Below are 21,857 nucleotides of genomic sequence, written 5' to 3'. Positions count from 1 at the left end.
AATAATAATAATAATAACAACAACAACAACAATAATAATAATAATAATATCTGAATCTGCAGAATGAATAAAGTTTTAGAGTAAATGTAATGGAGTAGAAGAAGGATGTAAATACTACAAATCCCTCAGCATGCAGTACTTTGTGTGTACAGTGTAGTACTGAGTGTGATGTCTGTCTCTGCCGCTGGATGGAGTCACAGTTTACATTTTGTCATGAGGCAGGAAACAGCTGACAGTCGATCAGCTGCTCATCCACACATCAGACTCCACAGCTCGGCTGTAAATCAACCTGCATCTGTCCGCAGAACCTCACGTGAAACTTCCACAGGCTCGGTTCGAGTTTTCCAGCTCGGTATGAGGATAAACAAAGGGGGGAGGTCTGGACCAATCACAGAGCGGGACACACAGGTGCGCAGATGTTAGAGTGGATCTGATTGGCTGAGAGCAGCAGCAGACACGCAGACAGGAGGACTGGCTTGAGGTGTGTGTGTGTGTGTGTGTGTGTGTGCTGTACTTCACTTGGAAAGTTCAAGACTTTTAAAATGAGTCTCTGACCGACAGGCTGGCTGCAGAAAGCCGCCAAACACGTCACATCATGCGGGTTACTTCTGTCCCGGGTCGGCCCGAGCGGAGCTGAGGTGAAAACACACCTGGAGGACTTTACAGGTCAGAGACCAGGAGGAGATGCGTCCAGGGTGTGTCTGCACAGTCAAAGTGTTTAAAAAAAATGTTTTTTTGAACATTTTGGGTGGATTTTATTGTTAATTTGAAGTGAAAAGAAGCAGAAAGTTGTCTCGGACCTGAGAGCGCCATCATGCCCGGGAATGATGGAGGATACGCGGTGAAGAGGAGGAAGAAGCCCGTCCAGAAAATGTGAGTTTTAATGTTTAAATATGTTTTTTTTATTTCCTTTATAAGACACCGCAGGATGTGAACTGCAGTGACCCGACAGGCCTGAACCCACACACCGTGGGCGGAGTTAAAATTAGTCATAATAATTATTATTATTATTAGTAATAAATCGTTTTGCATCCACGTGTTTCCATAAACACAGTAACATAAGTGTGATTTATGATTCCCGGACACTCAAAGATCACAATAAAGTTTGTTTTTAATTAAAAGTAGCAATAAAAAATGTTTAAATTCAACATATGTTGCTGTGAATGCTCACAGTGGGCGCCCTCTACTGGTTGAAACGTGGCTACTGCAATGGAATTTTGCCATTGGCTGGATCCGTGTCAGGTGACGTATACGGTGCCAGCTGGACGTAGTCTCTGACATCCCCACAGACTGTCTAAAACCTGGACATAGTCTCCGTGACATCCCCACTGACTGTCTAAAACCTGGACGTAGTCTCCGTGACATCCCCACAGACTGTCTAAAACCTGGACATAGTCTCCGTGACATCCCCACAGACTGTCTAAAACCTGGACGTAGTCTCCGTGACATCCCCACAGACTGTCTAAAACCTGGACATAGTCTCCGTGATGTCCCCGCAAACTGTCTAAAACCAGGACATAGTCTCCGTGACGTCCCCACAGTCTGTCCAAAACCTGGACGTAGTGTCAGTGACATCCCCACAGACTGTCTTAAACCTGGACGTAGTCTCTGTGACGTCCCCACAGACTGTCTAAAACCTGGACGTAGTCTCCGTGATGTCCCCGCAGACTGTCTAAAACCTGGACGTAGTCTCCGTGACGTCCCCGCAGACTGTCTAAAACCTGGACGTAGTCTCTGTGACGTCCCCGCAGACTGTCTAAAACCTGGACGTAGTCTCTGTGACGTCCCCACAGACTGTCTAAAAACTCACAGGGGTTCATCATCTGGGAACCATGAATGTCCAACAGTTGTAGCGATAGTACCACACCTGACAGCAGCTGCTCTGCTAGCTGAGAGCTAAGTAACTAAGGTAAACTAAAATAGTGAACATGTTAGTAGAGGATATATTCAGTACCTCAAGTACTTCTAATTTGTACTTCATTGCAGTACTTAGCTGCTCCCCAGCAGTAAAAACATCCCGTCTCATCGTGTATTATGAGCTGAACAATCATTGTTAACGTGCTTTTTAAGGGACGACCTGTGGATATCCTGTGATTTGTTATGGCTACACCGGCTTTATTTATTTACTCCCTCGGGCAATTTGCTCCTATTGTTGTTGTCGTTGTATTTGTCACAATCACTGAAGTGAGACTACAGTTACCAGGCTATCCATCATCAGCTGACAGGGTTGTAAATCTAGATTTTATAACTTCGTTAGCTCCGTCGCTCTGCTTTCCTTCGCCGTGTTTCATTGTTCCCTCCATCTCTTTTCTCGGATCTCAGTGTTTATCCAGGGAGTGATGACACACGGTTGCTGTTGCTGCTGCGTGTCCTGACACGTTGCAGAGGAATTGTGTTGTGGTGATCTGTAGTAATAACGGCACAGGCCAAGTGGAAAATCACATGCTGTCTCAAAATTATGATGTAACCTCTGTGTTTGGGTTAATTCGGCTGTTTCACTTCACAAATCTGTTTATTTTAGCCGTGATGGACGTATGACTCTATGTCGGTCCACCACTTTGGTCCAGACTGAAATACATCAACAAGTATCGCTCTTATTATGAAATTTTGTACAAACATTCATGAGTCCCAGAGGATGAACCTCGCTAACTTTTTATTTAGCATTAGCTCAAAATGTTAGCATGTTAGCATGCTAAACTTAAATGGTCTTTACCAGCATACTTAGCTTAGCATCAGTGTTTTAGCCAGGTCATTGTGAGCGTTTTAGCATGTTAATATGCTAAGCTAAACATAGCTAAACATATTAAACATTTAAGCTCTGTCATTGTGAACATTGTAGCATGCTAACATGCTAAATTAAAAATGTGGAACAGGTTAAACAATCTACTCGCTTAGCATCAGCATGTTAGCATTGTCATTGTGAGCATTTTAGCATGCTAACATGCTAATCTATGTTAGACCGCATACTAGCCTAGCATCCTTATGTTAGCATTGTCATTGTGAGCATGTTAACATGCTAATCTATGCTAGACCGCATACTAGCCTAGCATCTTTATGTTAGCATTTTCATTGTGAGCATTTTAGCATGCTAAACTAAAATGTCGGAACATGTTAAACGATATACTTAGCTTAGCATCAGTGTTTTAGCCGGGTCATTGTGAGCGTTTTAACATGTTAATATGCTAAGCTAAACATAGCTAAACATATTAAACATTTAAGCTCTGTCATCGTGAACATTGTAGCATGCTAACATGGTAATTAATGTTAGACTGCATACTAGCCTAGCATCCTTATGTTAGCATTCTAGCATGCTAACATGCTTATCTATGTTAGACCGTATATTAGCCTAGCATCCTTATGTTAGCATAGTCATCGTGAGCATTCTAGCATGCTAACATGCTAAACTAAAATGTCGAACATGTTAAACGACATACTTAGCTTAGCATCAGCATGTTTTTAGCATGCTAACATTAGCATTTAGCTTAAATACAGCCTCATAAAGCTGCTAGCATAGCTATAGACTTATTAATGGTTGACACCATGTTTGTAGATTTAGTGGGTTAGCCCTGGTGCTAATGTAGCATCAATAAAAAGAAGTTCAGGTTTGCACGCAGGTACGTTTACTTGTCGGGCACGGTGCAGCGAGATAATCCTCGCTGACTTAACGGCGCCGGGTCGGTTACAGGTGAGCGCGCTCATTAATCACCGAGCTAACGTCGGCGTTCGTACATCTTTCCTCTGCACGACACACTGATCCACTCAGCTAAGACAAACAGGGCGAGTGAACAAACATCTGTGTGTGTGTGTTTTCCAGTATTTATAATAAAAGTATGAACCACACACACACACACACACACACTGAGCCTCTGCTTGCAGGAAGTGGAGGCCGTGGTTTGATGTGGGTTTATTTGGGCAGCGAGCGAGTCTTTGTCGGTAATTCAACACTGAGCAGGAAGAAGACGAGCTGAGATGGAAATTCCACCAAACGTCTGTCACTGAACTTCTTTTGTATTGTTGTTTTTTTTTTTTACAGTGCAAAGCCTCCACCCACGAAGACAAACCCGTCCAAGAGGCACCGGGACCGCCTGAACGTGGAGCTGGACCGCCTGACCAGCCTGCTGCCTTTCACCGAGGAGGTCAGAGGTCGCCTGGACAAGCTGTCCGTGCTCCGGCTCAGTGTGGGATACCTCAAAGTTAAGAGTTACTTCCACGGTCAGTGGCCTCAGAGTTTGGTAATAACTAACACAACATGTGTGTGTGTGTGTGTGTGTGTGTGCAAATATGCCGGTGCAACATTTTTGTGGTCGAGCTCGGAGTGTTTGCGGTGCCAGAGAGGTAACGTGACACTGAATAATGAATGAAGGAGCCCTGCTGGCAGATGGATGGATGTGGGAGTGTGGGCAGGGGGCAACATGAGACGGGGCACACTGGAACAGTAGGTCTTTATTCTGAGCCCGATCAAACACACACACCCATACGTGTCGAAATGTGTCACATAAATCATAAATAATGGAGTCGTTGGAAGTTTAATTAAGGCGTCGGACTGAAGGATACAGACGTACAAGATATCTTCAAACATGCAGAGAAGATTTTCTATGTTTTCATCAACAAAAAGACCAAAAACCTGAGTCAGAATAAACTGGAACAACATACACAAGATGATTTAACCTCCTCTAACATCCACCTGAGGCTGGCTCCAGAAGTGAGTCAGTCTCCATAAGTCCCCATGTCCAAATGTCCAACTTCACAGCAGAAATAAACATGTTTACAGCCTGGTACAAAAAACAGTTTTGGTCTCTGTAGCTAATTTCCCCGTTCATGACAACTGTACTGAGGGTGAATTTATATACAACTCACCTGTTCAGGTTATATTAAGGCTTAAAGTTATGCAGGGTTAAGAGCGTGGACGCTTTGATTGACAGGTGATGGTTTGTTTGAGCAACCAGGCGTCATTTGGTCCGTGTCTGGTCCACATCTTTGCTAATTTATTTTTTTATATTAGGCAGGACTCCCAAGTTGGCGGTGACCAGAGTCAGGCGTACAAACTGATATATTTTGATATAAAAGGAAATTCTTGGGTTGCTCCTTCATCCTTAAAACTATAAAACTTAAAGATCTGATGTCTTCAAAGACCTGGAGACAGATTTTTTGGGGTGTGACACTAAAATAGATTCATGCAACCGACATTTTCTCTTTTCTTTGGCTTAAATAGAGCCAGAAAAAGGCAGATTTTAGTCTGAATTTTAAGTTTTAAGGCAACAAAATCGAAATATTTTACACAGTTTATATGTATGTGTGCACCCTAGATTGTTTTCTTAAAGTTATGCAGGAATAAGAGCGACTGTCTGATCACGAGAGCAGTAAACTGACCTTAACGTGTCAAAGAAACTGAAATATAGGATTTATTTTAACTATGCTGGATGTCAGTGTGGTCGCAGATTTTACCCAGCAGGCCCGTCACCTCTCGTTGTGCCTCTCTGGCTTCGCTATCAGCCGATCGCTGCTGGTGATGGAGAAGAGGCGGGGGAGGTGAAGCACGGTGCCACGACATGAGGGCTCTTCACCAGGCGGCGCAGAGTGTTTGTGAATGGAGGCGGCTTCACGTTTTACGAGGGTTCATTTATTACGTAACTCACCGTATATAAACACAGATAGACTGACAGGGAGGGGGGGTCACGGTGCGGTCTAAGACGTACAAGTCGGTGGTCGACGCTACATTTCGAGGCCTATCAGATGAGCGCTGTATCTCCATCAGTCAACACTCGGCCCTGCGCCGTCATACATCGCTTAACGGGCACGTTATCTGCTCCCAGCTTTGATGTTCGTCCAGCTCGACATCACACACGAGTTCAGCGTCAGCCGTGGAAACAAGAAGAGACACGGAAAGTGTCAAAACCGCACGCAACGCTCACGTAATGACTCGATAACAACATTTTAGTCTTGTAGATGCTCGAGTTGGAGCTACTTTTATCACTATAATAATAAAGGAAAGCTTTGACCTGCTGGTGGCGCTAGAGGAAAAGTCCTCCAAAGTCATTAGGATTTATCCACGGGGGATCATTAATATCTGTAGAAGAATTCATGGTAATATGCCAAGTAATTATCAAGATATTTCACTCTGAATCACCTCATAGAGACGAGGGTTCATCCTCTGGGAACCACAAGACAGTAGATAGACTTTCTTAAATCTGGACGTGGTCTTTGTGACGCCCCCCACAGACTGTCTAAAACCTGGACGTAGTCTGTTTGATATCCCCACAGACTGTCTAAAAACTCACAAGGGTTCATCATCAGGGAACCATGAATGTCCAACAGTTGTAGGGATATTTCAGTCTGGACCGGACTACAGTGGCTAAAATCACAGTTGATTCAGGATGAAACTATGTCTTGTTTCCAATTGGCGATTTTGACCTGGTAGTGGCGCCACATGAATGTTGGAAAAGTTATTAGGCATCATCCCCTGGGGACAAAGAATATCTACCTCCGCTGCGAAGTGAAGCCAACAAAAGTGCCAAAAATTTGCGGTTCCTCTTCTCGTCCACTTGAGGCTGGCTCCAGAAGTGAGTCAGTCTCCGTAAGTTCCCAACTTCGCTCTACAACTCTGACATTTTGTAGCATTTAGCTGATAAAGAAACAGATATTTAAGTGGTGAAGACCAAAAACAGAGCTAAAAGTGAGATTGGACCAATCAACCGCGGAATAAAGCCAACACAGAGAGCACCTGAGTCAGTAAACACTGTTGTGTCTTTGGTAACGTTTCGCTGGTTTATTTGTGGAAGAGATAAAAGTATCAATGACGTCCTGCAGGCCAAACCTCCACCAGCGAGCGGGACAACCGGAGGAGCAAGTGGGAGCTTTAATGTGTACACAGCTGCACAGTGTCGTATGTATTTGTGTAAGATGAAGACGTGCAAATTTGACGATTACGAGCATGAAAACTGTGTCTGAAGACCAGAAACTCTCCAGTTTTGTGTCAGCGCGTACAATCTAATCTCTGATCACTCAGCGAAGCGTATCCTCGTTTCCTTTCCTTACAGTAATGACTCCGAGGCATGCTACCCTCCCCCCTTTTTAAAACAAACCCACTCGGCCTCTCGTCCTCTCGTCCTCCGTCTCTGACAAACAGGAATTTGTCGGTTCACTCAAAGAGTTTGTTATGATAACATGATATCACGTCCTCGAGTGTTAAAACTAAATTGGACGCAGCGTTCAAAAGACTAAACGAGTCGACAAGTCGTGTTTCATGGAAGGTTTAATCTGAATCTGTAACCTTCACTTTCTTCACTTCCTTCCTCTTCCTCTGCTCAGCACGGTGGAGGTTTTAAGGAAGAGGGTTCACACGCAGAGTCAGTACACCTCCCCAAAGACGAAGTCCTGCAGGGAGGAGGAGGAGGAGGAGGAGGAGGAGGAGGAGGAGGAGGAGGAGACGGCCAGCTGTAACCTCTTCAGAGGACGCTTCGTCAAGTCAATTAGCTTGAGAAACCTCGTCCAACACCACCTGTATAAGGTCGGAAATTAAAGTGGTTGTGTCTGTCTAAAACCTGGACGTAGTCTCCGTGACGTCCCTGCAGACTGTCTAAAACCTGGACGTAGTCTCCGTGACGTCCCCGCAGACTGTCTAAAACCTGGACAGAGTCACATGCTGAGGTTTAGCAGACTCTCTCAGTTGTCGGATGTCATGGCTCTGAGACTCTCCTGTCACTACTGCTTATCATCAGTAACTTCCTTCCTGAGTTCAGAGCGGTTTACTGTGAAATGTTTCTATATGTCATCACCGCTCGTCCTCAGAGGAGACGGCTGAGCTCTGGTTCTGTGTTCAGGTTGAGTTGTTGGTTAGCAGCTGGCATTCTGGTGTGAGGAAGAAGGTTTATAGGTCAGGGGTTAGTGTGGTACGCTTGTTTTTGTGGTTGCGTATGTAAGATCTGCTGTAATATGGCACCTGAGATCAGCATCAGTGCATCTCCTGCGTATCGCTGCGTAGCCCACAAATTTTCTATGTATGTTATGTATGTCTATGTAATATTTCAATGTCAGATCTTTAGACTGTAAAACACTGAATGTAATAAATTCGTTAACACGTCTAATATTCATCCACATGAAGCCGCCTCCGTCGTCTTTATGACTCAGCAGAGCCGACACAGATTTATGTTTGAGTGAAATGCAGCTGGAGGCCGACGTGATGACAGCGCTGACCTCGATTCAACCTCGCTCACTGCTCGTTATCAACAAACGCAGGAAGCAGACGCGAACAACCAGCTCTCTCCGGGCAACCGCGGGCCAAAACAGACAACCTCTCTCTCCGCCTCCGCCTCCGCCCTCGTGGTGGTGTCAGACTTCCAGAGAAGACTCGGGTTGCTACAGTGACGAGGGTTCACCATGGTAACCTTGACTCCAGGTGATGGCACAGAATCACCTGGGACTCGAGTCTGGGTTCAGACTCAGGAGTTTGTTGACAGCGTGCACTCATACAGTGAGTACACTGTGTTTACAAAAGACAACAGAGGCCTCGACTGTGAACTCTGCAGCAGCCTCTGCAGGGCTGACGTCAACCTCCAGTCCAACAATACAACAGTACCCACACACACAGCCTATAAAAACAACCAACATATAAACTGTATAAAATATTTTGATTTTCTTGCCTTAAAATTAAAAATTCAGACTAAAATCTGACTTTTTCTGGCTCTATTTAAGCCAAAGAAAAGAGAAAATGTCGGTTGCGTGAATCTATTTTAGTGTCACACCCCAAAAAATCTGTCTCCAGGTCTTTAAAGACATCAGATCTTTAAGTTTTATAGTTTTAAGGATGAAGGAGCAACCCAATAATTTCCTTTTATATCAAAATATCAGTTTGCAGTTGGACATTTGAACATGGGGACTTATGGAGCCAGCCTCAAGTGGACGTTAGAGGAACTGCAGTTTTTGGCTTCACTTCTGGCCACCTGATGAATAAAAGTCCAACATTATGCAGCGTTATACTAAGATGCACATATATATTTATATTCATATAGAACAGGAAGTTGTTTTTCGGCTGATCTGTTTGTTGTTTCGTTGTTTTGCAGCAGCGTTCCAGAAAAGATCGCCTCCTCTCGTCTCTGCTAACGACAGAAATGTTCAGTCGGTGTCTCTCGACAAAGTCAGTTTCTCTGAAGGAGATCATCTCCTGCAGGTACAGCAACGAAACACGATTACACGAGTGCACAGGTGTGTGTCTGTCTGTGTGAACGTGTTTTAATTTGAATTATCTCTGCAGGCTTTAAATGGGTTTGTTTTGGTCGTGACGACTGATGGGACGGTCTTCTACGCGTCTCGAACCATCCAGGACTTCCTCGGCTTCCATCAGGTAAAACTGTGACACCAAATGTCTCATGTGTCGACTCGTAGGAACTGAACTACCTCCGGTTATTCTTTAGTGACATCACGTAATTACCATCACAGCTTCTAGATTGAAAAGACCTGAACCTTTAATTACCAAAGTAACTCCAGCTATGAATGTAGTCGGGTAGAAGTACACTCAACTAAAATATACATCTGACCCGACGAAGATGTATGACTTTGTCACAGGTGAGCTTTGGATTTTCACAATAAAAGACTCTTAAATGTGCAGTTATCGGGGTAATATTATTTTAACAGATTTGTGCACAAACTCTGAGAGAAATAAAGCTTTTAAGTCTTTGATCTTTCCCTTAAACTCATGACAAACACGTGGAGAAGAAAGCAGCATAAAATGTAAATATAATACCTCTTCTCTCTTCCTGTCCGTCCTCAGTCCGACGTCCTCCATCAGAGTGTTTTCGACCTCGTCCACATGGACGACAGAGAGATGTTCAGATGTCAGCTTCACTTCGCCCTCAACCCCAACGACACCGACTCACACGTGAGAGCAGAAGGTAGGAACCAAACCAGCCTTCACAGATATGATGCATGTTCCATTCAAGTTTGAACGGACGACGAGACGTCCAATAATTCGACTCGTTGATGTGGATTGAACTCTGGTCAAAGAATCAGCTCGTGAGGAGAGACACAGTTCGATGTGATGTTGTTGATTGTGGTCGTTGCAGACGGGCAGCAGTCGGGCAGTAAATGTCCGAGCAGCTCGCTGAGCTTGTTGCCTCAGTACATCCCTCCAGAGAACTCGTCCTTCCTGGAAAGAAGCTTCTGCTGTCGCCTTCGCTGCCTCCTGGACAACACCTCTGGATTTCTGGTACCATGTTTTTTAAATCACGTGACTTTGTTCTCCACCGATTGAGGTTTGACAGCAACATCAGGTAGAAGTCGGTATATTTGTTGAGTGTAATCCCACTGTGGTGACTATGTTCAGCTGTACTCGAGTATTTGTTCTGATTACATTACTTCTGATCAAAAACTAGCGACTCGACAAACATCTAACAGCAGCTAACAAACAGAGCTAACAAACAGAGCTAACAGCAGCTAACAAACAGAGCTAACAAACAGAGCTAACAGCAGCTAACAAACTGAGTTAACATTAGCTAATAGCAGCTATCAAACAGAGCTAACAAACAGCTAACAAACAGCTAACAAATAGAGCTAACAGCAGCTAACAAACAGAGCTAACAAACAGAGCTAACAAACAGAGCTAACAGCAGCTAACAAACTGAGCTAACAGCAGCTAACAAACTGAGCTAACATTAGCCGACACATAGTCTCCTATGGGCAATTTAAAATCACCAATTAACTTATAAAACTACTGCACCACGACCCTGAAGGACACATGGATGTCGTTTCATTCAAAAACAGAAATACCGCCAGAGGACAAATCAGGGTTCATCCTCTGGGGAACATGAACATCTGCATAAGTCCATCCAGTGTTTGTTGAGTCTGGATTAAAGTGGTGGACTTCATCACTTCACGTCTTTGTTTGTTCATCTCCTGTCTTCAGGCTCTAAACTTCACCGGCCATCTGAAGTACCTGCACCTGCAGGGAAACACCGGGGCTGATGGGAGCACAGCTCCTCCTCCTCACCTGGCTCTGTTTGCCATCGCCACACCTGTGCAGCCTCCGTCCGTCATGGAGATCCGGACGAAGACCCTCATCTTCCAGACTAAACACAGCATGGACTTTGCTCCTGTGGGCATCGACACCAGGGGGAAGCTGGTTTTAGGATATTCAGAGATCGAGCTGGTCACTACAGGCTCCGGCTATCAGTTCATCCACGCCGCTGACATGATGTACTGCGCTGACAACCACCTCAAGAGTGAGTTATCCTACGGGACACTAAACATCACACACTTTGGCCGGTCTTAGATCAGTCTTTTGTCTTCCTCCTCAGTGATAAAGACCGGAGACAGCGGCTTCACGTTCTTCAGGCTGCTGACCAAAACGGGACACTGGTTGTGGGTTCAGGCCAATGCCAGGATAGTCTTCAAGGACGGTAGACCGGACTTCATCATCGCTCGCCAGAAAGCCCTCACGTAAGCTTACCTTAAGATCTTACTGTCCATCCATCCCAGTTCCTCCTGGAGGATCTCAGGTGGTCTATAAAGTCCCTCCAGCAAGTTCTGGGTCTGCCTGGGATCTCCTCCCAGTTGGATGTACCCAGAACACTTCCAAGGGAAGCTGCTCAGGAGGCATCCTAACCAGATGTTGAACCACCTTGGGTAGCATCAAGGTAATGCAATGCAATGCAATTGCAATGTAATGCAATGCCAGGAATCAGCACAGTGAGGTCCTCGTTCACGAGCGTTTTTCCTTACTGAAACATCTCTGAACGTTGTCCTTCACCATATTTCAGGTGTATCAGGCGTCCAGTTGGCTTTTTATTCTACGCTTTTAGTCACAGTTTGGTTCGGGTTAAGGAAAAGATCTTGGTTTGGATTAAATAATAAGTTTTGGTTTCAGCACAAACAGCAAAGGGCAAACTTCTCCCACATTCCGAAACAACTGATACAAATCTCACGTGAGTTTTGCAAATGCAGGGTTAAGATCTAGTTTACATAATTTTAACTAGAGTTAGATATTGTTGTTGCACACCATTATTATAGAAAGCAGGAGGAGCAGTTTCATTACAAACTCAAGAAATGGGTCAACAAGGTCAACAACAAAAGACTTAGCAGCCAGCTAATGTTACTTACTAGTCCAACAGCAAGAAGCTCAGCTCGGATTACTCTTCTTAGCTCTTCTGTCTTTTTTCCTCTGCCATTATGTCCATAGAGGCTGCTGAGCTTGGTTACATCGCCAAGCTCCTGTTCTGGCACGACACCAGCTCCACTCCCCATCAGCATTCCCTATAAACCTCTGCTTCTTCTTCTTCTTCTTCCTGGTAGTCCATAAGACTTGTGGTACAAACACTCAGTTCGTCAGCTCACCGCCAAGCTGACGGACTGAGCTAACAGCAGCTACAGCTCTCAGCAGTTTACTTCACTGTCCATCATAAACTCTGTAAATCACAGAGAGTTGAGGCGGAGCAGCCGGAGGACATCAGAGGGAAAACCAGAAAACATTTCCTCCATAAAATATGATCCAGTTTCACCAGAATCAGTGAAATAGTTGGTGCTGTGTGACTTGGTGTCGTAAAGTGTTACGTACGTTCACCGCGTTGACGTTGACCTTCGCTTGTTGCTTCTTATTGTTCTGTAGAAATGAAGAAGGGGAGGAACACTTGCACCAGAGAAGACGGCAGCTTCCGTTCAACCTCGCCACCGGCGAAGGCGTCCTCTACGACACGTGGATGGATTCCTTCTCCATTCCTGGTCCTCCTGGCTCCGGTGCACCAACGGACACCGCCGAGCCCTCCACAGAAAAACCTTTAGACCCGGCCTCCATCTTGGGGTCCCTTCACCGGCAGGACCACTCAGTTTACACCGAACCACAGACACCGAGTCCCCTTCTCCCAATCTTCGCCCAAATCGATGACCTCGATTTGGAGCAGTCGCCCATGGAACAAGCCTTCCTGGACAGCCACGCTCTGCTCAGCGTGCCGGGCCAGGCGGTCCAGGCTTCACAGAAGAGGTCCGTCACGGGGGACCTCACATCGGAGGCCATGATCGACTCGTTGGAGCAGATTTTGGCAGATATCGGGGGCGGAGGGTTTGAGGATCTTCAAGTAGAGGAGACGGAGTTAAGGGATTGGGAGAACACCGTTGTCAGGGTGAACAATGAAAGGGAAGACGCAGCGAGGGAACTGAACCACATCCTTGCCAATGACGTGTTTTCATATGTGGAGGAGGCTCTGAGGAGAGAGACCATGCAGGGTTCAGATCAGATAACGGACACAGAGTTCGCAGAGGGGGATGTTCTCGGTGGGGTTGGCACCTCTGCACTGTGGCCTCCGAACAGCAGCAACCACCACCAGATGATTTCAGCACAGTCCTGCCATGCTGCACATCCACCGCCTGACGTAACACAACCACCATGGTTCATGGGAACGATGGAGCAGAGTGCACAATATACTCTGAACCACGCCGGCCCACAGCGGACTTACATCGAGCCTTCAGTGTGGCAACAACAGCAGCAGCTGCCGCAAAGTTTTCACCATCACACGCTGACACATTCCTCGCACACACCAGGCAGCGTGAACTCAGCGGCTCCATCATTCCAGCTGCCGCAAGCGCAGCGATTATCCGGCAGCTGCATGTATGAAAAAAGAGAAGCTCACATACCGAACGTTGCTACCGTTCCCGCCCGACTGGACGGACCTCTCATGGGGCCGACGTGCTCCAGTGGGCCCACACACGTTACAGCAGGGACGAGCGCCAACGCCGCCTTCGCGGTTGGGGTCATCAACCAGGGGACGATGCAGCCGTCAGGTCCCTGCGGAGATGTCGGCAACATCAGTTTGGTCCATCTGAGCGGAGACGGCGCCGGTCTGGGAACAGCTCGGTCAGAAAACAGCTCGTTCTTCTGCTGGAACGGTGACACGCAGGTACATTTTAAGGATTTTTTAGAAGGACAACAATAGAAATGTGTTTATTGACTAAAGCCCGGCTCAGATTTCAGGATTACTGGTACGGATACTTCCCAACTCTTTTTCCAGATGGTTATAATTTGTCTTGGAAAACATTTTAGAGGCCTCGGGCAGCTCTCGCTCACTCTGTTTTGATGAGCCTCTCCTCAAGTGAGAGGAGTTATTTCAGACGCCTCGGTCAGTGAAAGCTGTTTTTTTAACCTGGGTTGTATTTTACCGTGTTTTTGTGCCTTCAGACACAATGCAGCGTCACATTACCAAAGTGGACCTAATCTTCAATCTGATCCAGGCGTTGGTTTCATTCATCAGGATAATCACGCAGTTTTTTTCCTCCACAGATTCCCAGAGTTCCCCTGAACGGCGTCGCCGACCCGTTTGCCTTCCCCACTCTCAGATACGAGCACGAGTGTGATGGAAGCTCTTGAGATCATTCCCAAAGACAAACAGAGAGATCACGATGAGGAGTTATATCTGTCTGCTGACAGAGAAACAAACTATCAGTGAGGACACGTCATAAACAAGGAGGACGTCAAAGGAGTTGAGTTCTGAGTCCTGGTTGCTCAAACAAGCCATCAGTGACATCACCCACCTGTCAATCAAAGCGTCCACGCTCTTAATCCTGCATAACTTTAAGCCCTAATATAACCTGAACAGGTGAGTTGTATATAAATTCACCCTCAGTACAGTTGTCATGAACGGGGAAATTAGCTACAGAGACCAAAACTGTTTTTTGTACCAGGCTGTAAACATGTTTATTTCTGCTGTGAAGTTGGACATTTGGACATTTGGACTTCTGGAGCCAGCCTCAAGTGGACGTTAGAGGAACTGCATCTTTTCTAAGTTGGCGTCACTTCACAGAGATGAAGAATAACCTGTCTTGCATGCAACATGTGGCTCGATATCAGTACAGTACAGTAAGAAACAGATCGTATGTTCATACGGACACCTGATGATTGTTTTAAGGTGGACTTGATTTTGTCTGTTTTGGATTTTATTCATCTGTGAAACTAAAAACTGATCTGAATGTGACTTTTAGAGTCACAGTTGCATTTAAACATGCCAATTATCTGGCTTTTTTTTTGTTACAATACAGTATTAAAATACTGTAAACTTTTTAACATGAACATTTTTTCCCTTCCTCACTTATTGCTGATGTGCCCTTAAACAAGACACTTAAATCTAGTTATACTTCACATTTAGTGTTTATAAACATTAACTAAACAGTAGAGATAAGGACATTATTAAGTGTTTATTAATGAACAATATTCAGCTCATGGCCATAGGTGAGGTGAGGTGTACTACAACCACAACTGGCAATGTTGCTGACGCCGCACTAACCCACCGGTCCATCTCACGCTCCATTTTCCCATCGCTCGTGAACGAGACCCAGAGATACTTGAACTCCTTTGCTTGGAGAAGCATCTCACTCCCAACATGGAGGGCTGCAAATCGTGCTGAAGGTCACGGTCTGATGAAGTGAACAGAACCACATCATCTGCATAAAAGCGGAGACTCAGTCCTGAGGTTATATTGGTCAACAATTATAACTTCTTTAACTTTCAGTCACTACCCAAAGCTTATGGCCACAGGTGAAGGTTGGAACACAGATGGACTTGAGGCTCAGCTCCGTCCCGGCAGTACTGCCAACGCTGCACCAACCCTCCATTTTCCCATTACTCCTGAACAAGACCCGGAGATACTTGAACTCCTTTGCATCGGGCAGCAATTCCACCGTTTCATGGCTGCAAATTGCCTCCAGTGCGTGCCGGTGTTGATCTGAAGAAGCAAATAGAACCACATCATCCGCATAAAAGCGGAGACGCGATCCTGAGGTTATATTACTCAACAATTATACCTTTTTATAACCAATATTTACAACTTTTAATCACATTTTCATGTTGACAAAAACAAGAACAGTTATAACTGTTCTTATATCTGCTTATAACTACTTTATAATGTGTTATAATTTGTTTCAAAACTGTTATTGTTTATTTTCCAGCACTACTTACAAATCAGTGATGTGCGGGTCCATGTTTGATCGACCCGCACCGACCGACGTTTTAAACTAACCGGCCCGAACTCGGACCGCAGCAAATAATTGTGAATTATTGTACCCAACCTGCTTCCTGACCCGCATTTTAAAAAGTAGTCTATACTTTCTCTACCTCCTGTAGAGCTCGTGGCATCTTCGCGCCAGTTATTCAGCCAGTAAAGTCTGTGTATTTCACAGAAAATTTTGTCTACTACATAAATTACAAAACTTTACTCGGCATCTTTATTTCAAACGACCCGACCGACCGCGACCCGGATATCATTAAAAATATTGTTTGGTGACTCGTGACCGCGGGCACCCGACCCGCTCAATTTGGATCAACCCGCGCATCACTGTTACAAATGCTAAACTATATTTAAACTTTGTTTTCTCGGGAGAGATGGCAGCTCCAGTGCTCTGTGTGGTCTAAGCTAAGACCTGTGATTGAGTACTTTGTATACAAACTGTATATTTCATGTTTAAATCGTGTATCCAGCTCAGCTGTTATCCAAGAAGAACTTTGTTTACCTTGTCAAAGGTCAACCATATTCATAAATGTGCACATTTATGCGTTTTTGCCTGTAGGAGATTGCCATGTTATTCTAGTAATTATAGGTAACGTTACACTCTGTAGCTGCATTGTATTCCTGCGTCGTTATAACCATCGAGGTGTCTAATTTATTTTGTCATTAAAGTGCTGTAACCTCTCAGCCGGCCTCATGTTTTATTCTCCGTGCCACACATGGAGGAGTTCATGTGAGGACACGGTGTGATTGTATTCAGACTGGATCACCCACTGACATGATAACTCCAGACCTCAGGTATCAGGTTCTAAACCCATTGTGATCACATGCTCTGTCCACAGCGCCGGCTCCAGCTCCGGCTCCGGCTCCAGCTTGTATTGTTATCTGTGGAGTCTGTGGGCATGATGGCACATTTTCTGTTTTTGTTGCAGTCTCCTTGCTCCCACATCATCACTCCTCTGAGATAGATGTGCTCCCACAAGCCATTATGTAACCGCCAGCAGCCTCCCTCCTCTGTCAGACCTGAAGCAGCATATTACCCCCCTCGGTGGAAAATCTGTGGAGTGTCCCTTTAACAAGGTAGTTTTAAATGCAAATTAAGGGACTTCAGGGTACTTGAACTTGAGTAGGACATTCCAGTACGCTTTCCACAATCACATAAACTCTTTACATACTCTGAAATGAAATGAAAATAGAGGAACACATACAGATTACTTTCCAAATTCAAAATATCTGAGGATAGATGTAATGTCCTTCCTCTCATGAGCCTTCACTTTAACCTCAAAACCTCAGATTACCATGTGTGCCGTCCTGTCTAAGTGAGCAATCACTTCATGCAATGTTAAACCTTCATTTTACTTCATGTAAAAAAAAACCCCAGTATTTTTTAAAAGAAAAAGCAGCTTGTGTAAGTCCAGCTCTGAAATCTAAGCTGCCCCTGAAGAAAAAGGCTGCCTGCTCTGTCTGAATGAGGGATTAAAGACGAGGAAAAATAAAGTAACCCAATATCACAATCAACCAGACCCGATACGACATTCTCACGCGAGGAATCTGACGCTCTATTAAGAGCAGAGAGAAAGAGAAGAAGACGAGCTGCTGAGAAAAAGAGGGAGATGGAGGAGGTGGCTCTAAAAACAAATAAAAGCTGAAGGCTCAGTGTAGTTCAGCTTCAGCTCATGAAGGTCAGGTCAGTCATCACAAAGAAAAAGAAACGCCTCAGACGAGGTTCATTAACTTTACATGAACTTCCTGTTAGTTTGATTTTAGGAAGTGTAAAACAGTCATCTCATGGCCAAACCTTTATTTATACAGAATAAAGTCGGATTTTTTCCATTTTTATTTAGAGAATCAAATTTTACAGTGAAATACTGTAAAATTTCACGACAAGGTCTTTAGTTTATGCATCATTTAAAGGAAATTTATACAGAATAAAGCATATTTAGTATAAAAAACATATTATTCTTACATTTTTTAATTTAGAGAATAGAATTTTACAGAATAATACTGTTATATTTAATGGCAAAATCTTTTTAAGGGAATTCATATAGAACAAAGTTGTATTTTTGTGTTTATTTAAACAGTAAAATACTGTAATACTGTGTTTTCATGTCAATTATACGGTAAAGTTTTCATGAAAAACGGTAAATATACAGTAAAGTATGGACTAAAACGGCTCCTTTGATCGTAAAATCAAATGTATCAAATATTTCTTTACCGTCATAGCAGAAAAGATTAGACTGTAAAATTCTAGAAATCACAGTTTACAGTTTATTACTGTAAAAAAAGTTTTTTTTACAGTGTACAGTAAAATACTGTCCATAGCAAACTTTTAGTCATTAGTCATTTTAAGGTAATTTATATGGAATAAAGTTTTTTATTTTTATTTAGAGGCTGTAACACACGTTTCTGCAAAATGAGTACTTTAATGTTTTTACAGTTTACTGATAATACTTCTGTACTCGTAAGGGAGTATTTTAAATAATTTTCATACAAATAATAAATAAAAGTACTTTATTTGAGATACTCAAAGCGCCTATAGTGAAGGAGGAAACTCACCATCAGTCTGTAGCACCCACCTGAGAGACTGTTTACTTTATACCTTTTATAATTTGACTTAATTAAATGATCTGCTGCTCCTTTAATCAGTGCGTTGACTTTCCACTGCAACGATCAGCAGTCAAATAGGAAGCAACTGCAACAGCAGACTGTGACTGGCTCCATCATGTGGTCATAAATCATCCTACAGGTGAGTTCAAACACCTGGAACAGCTGATCTAAAGAAAGAAAGAAAGAAAACAAACTACGAGTTAGGGTATCCATAACTCTTCTTTATATTTTAGATTCTTGGAGGTAACCACCTTTTCTTTGACGACACCTTTGCACACTCTTCTCTCGATCAGCTTCAGTCCGAGGTCATCACCTGGAATAGTTTTCAATTAACAGCTGTGCCTCGTCAAGAGTTAGTTAGTGGAGTTTGTTGCCTTCTTAATGCATTTAAGTCATTAGTTGATGTACAGAGGTCGTGCTGGCATCCAAATTATGACAAGAAGCGCTCAGCTAATTAAAGAGAATCAACGGTCCATCATTACTTTAAAACATGAAGGTCAGACAACCCAGAAAATATCAACAACCAAGAGACCAAGACCAAGACTCCACTCTGCTGCAGAGAAGTTCATTAGAAATCAACACTGACTTACTTGTTCTGCAGGTGCACGGCCTGTAGGTGGCGCCGTCGTACTATGAGTGTGGACGACGATGATGATGATCATGATGAAGCACAGTTTGGACCTGAAGCTGCTGTAAGCTGGTGAGTAACATCTCTGAGAGGAGAGTCAGGGCAAAAACATGTCACACACCTACTGAGCGAACACTTACATCAGCTGTTTTCCCAGAAACCGATGAATAATTTCATCATGTTGTCATATTTCAACCCGGAGAAAGGGAGTATTTTTAAAACTGTCACACAATACTCCCCTCCGTCTCTGCTGGAGTAATCCGAGTGGAAACTGGAAGGAGGTGTCACAGTCGGTGAGAGTCAGGAGACTCCCGGGAAAAAAACCAGGAGGGTCTGCAGATATGTGACACGTCGCAGCTCCTCCTTTTGGGAATCCCTTCATTACTGTCTCAGCAGTCGGGGAAGGTATCAGGTCTCCAGCTCACCCAAAGGGCAACGCTGCAGACAGATTCCCTCTCTGCTGCTCCACCAGGGAGATGTTGATGAAGAGCAGGAAGGACGAGACAGACCTCACACTTCCAGTCCTGCAGTCTGCTCTTATATTATTGTGCATTTAAAGTCCCCATCAGTGTCCTCAGGTGTTCTTCATGGAGTTTTAGAGTTTCCTGATAAACCATAAAGACTTGATGATGTCATCCTGCACTCGGGGTACGGCGTGTACTAATTGTGTACATCTCTGCCCGGGCCTCAATGATTACTGTACAAAAGCACAACTTTATTCAAACTGGATCAGATTTTATTTACAATATATTTGCTGTTTTTCCACCTCTGATGACTCTAAACTTAACTTTAACTAAACTAAATTTTATATTTTGGTATTCATTTGGAGTTGTTTTCTGGCCACCTAGAGTTTGGAAATCTAATATTTAGTCACTTTTTATCTCTGTTTTGGTCTCTACCAACCTCCTCAAAAAATAAAAAAAGGCTCCACAATGCTAACAAACTGATCGCTAAACTATTTTTTGTGTCAGTTCAGTTAGCTACACGGCTAACCGAGCTAACCACAGTTAGCGGTTCGCTAGTTAGCAATCTTCCCATCATCTAATGGTAGCTAATGTTAGCAGTGATGTTAGCATTGATGTTAGCAGTGATGTTAGCATTGATGTTAGCAGTGATGTTAGTAGTGATGTTAGCAGTGAGCTAATGTTGACGGGACCAAACTGGGTTCATGCACAACCACTGAAATCAACAGGGAATAACGTCACACCACCGAGCTGATTTATAGACTTTATGATGGAAACATGAACCCTAACCTTAAAGAATGCTAAGTAGCAGTAGAGGTGAAGCTAATATAATAAAGCTAACACAGCTAACATTGAGAATCCAGTTGGTTTGGAGCTAGTGCTAATGTAGCTAACTGCTAACATGACATAACTTTCACTAGTTTCTGGAAAAGGCTAACATGGCTAACTGAAAATAGAAGCTAAAGTTGAGATCTAGCTAATGTAGCTGACTGCTAAAATTAGCTATTTTAGTTAGCTTGGAGGTAAAGCTAACGTTAGCTAATGTTATGAACTTAATTACATATTTTTTTCCTCCAAGTCAACTCACTGCTAACATTAGCTACCATCGCTTGATGGAAAGATTGCTAAGTAGCAGTAGAGGTGAAGCTAATATAATAAAGCTAACACAGCTAACACTGAGGATCCAGCTGGTTTGGAGCTAGTGCTAATGTAGCTAACTGCTAACATAAGCTAATGTTGTCGATTTAGCGATTTACTGTAGCTGATTGCTAACCTTAGCTATTTTAGTTAGCTTGGAAGTAAAGCTAACGTTAGCTAATGTTATGAACTTAATTACATATTTTTTTCCTCCAAGTCAACTCACTGCTAACATTAGCTACCGTTACTTTACAGATGGAAAGATTGCTAAGTAGCAGAAGAGGTGAAGCTAATATAATAAAGCTACACAAATATAACACAGCTAACACTGAGGATCCAGTTGGTTTGGAGCTAGTGCTAATGTAGCTCACTGCTAACATAAGGTAATATTATGGACCTCGTTAGTTTTGGGAAAAGGCTAACATGGCTAACTGCTAAAATAAGCTAATGTTGTCGATTTAGCTATTTACTGTAGCTGAGTGCTAACCTTAGCTATTTTAGTTAGCTTGGAGGTAAAGCTAACGTTAGCTAATGTTATGAACTTAGTTACATTAGTTTTTTTCCTCAAAGTTAGCTCGCTGCTAACATTAGCTACCGTTAGATGATGGAAAGATTGCTAACTAGCGAACCGCTAACCGTTAGCTCAGTTAGCCATACCCGGCAAGAAACCCACCTCAGTAGGTTATATATAATATAAAAATATAATATAATAGTTTGACGATCAGTTTGTGAGCATTGTGGAGCCAGCAGGGCCAGATAATTTTTTATTTTTTTGAGGAGGTTGGTAGAGACCAAAACAGAGATAAAAAAGTGACTAAATATTAGATTTCCAAACTCTAGGTGACCAGAAAACAACTCCAAATGAATACCAAGATATAAAATTCATAAGGTAAGTCAGCCAGTCTGTTGGCTCGATTATAATCTCGACTCAGTTCATTAAAATTTGGCCGTTATTAAGCTACAAAATTATTAAATAAAAGATGAACTATGTCCCAATTTGAGTTTTAACTTAAAAATCATGACAGAACATCTCCAAGTAATGAA

General features: G+C 43.6%; 1 protein-coding gene across 3 annotated transcripts; it reads left to right on the top strand.

Moving 5' to 3' along the window:
* Nucleotides 1–218: 218 nt before the first annotated feature.
* Nucleotides 219–14,581, top strand: LOC104938135 (aryl hydrocarbon receptor). 3 transcript variants are annotated; one of them, XM_019278730.2, is made up of 11 exons: nt 219–481; nt 562–873; nt 4,034–4,212; nt 9,060–9,166; nt 9,251–9,340; nt 9,767–9,887; nt 10,059–10,201; nt 10,898–11,213; nt 11,289–11,430; nt 12,596–13,880; nt 14,261–14,581. In XM_019278730.2, exons 2-11 carry the CDS (start codon nt 815–817, stop codon nt 14,345–14,347), a joined length of 2,529 nt encoding a protein of 842 aa, XP_019134275.1. In that variant the 5' UTR covers nt 219–481; nt 562–814; the 3' UTR covers nt 14,348–14,581. The 3 variants fall into 3 exon arrangements, with proteins under 3 accessions (XP_019134275.1, XP_019134274.1, XP_010752782.2); XM_019278729.2 differs by lacking the exon at nt 219–481 and having other exon boundaries at nt 488–666; nt 773–873; XM_010754480.3 differs by lacking the exon at nt 219–481 and having other exon boundaries at nt 488–873.
* The last annotated feature ends 7,276 nt before the right edge of the window (nt 14,582–21,857 follow it).

Source organism: Larimichthys crocea, chromosome IX (genome assembly GCF_000972845.2).
Source record: "Larimichthys crocea isolate SSNF chromosome IX, L_crocea_2.0, whole genome shotgun sequence".
Classification (NCBI taxonomy): domain Eukaryota; kingdom Metazoa; phylum Chordata; class Actinopteri; family Sciaenidae; genus Larimichthys; species Larimichthys crocea.
This window is presented reverse-complemented; position numbering and strand designations above follow the sequence as displayed.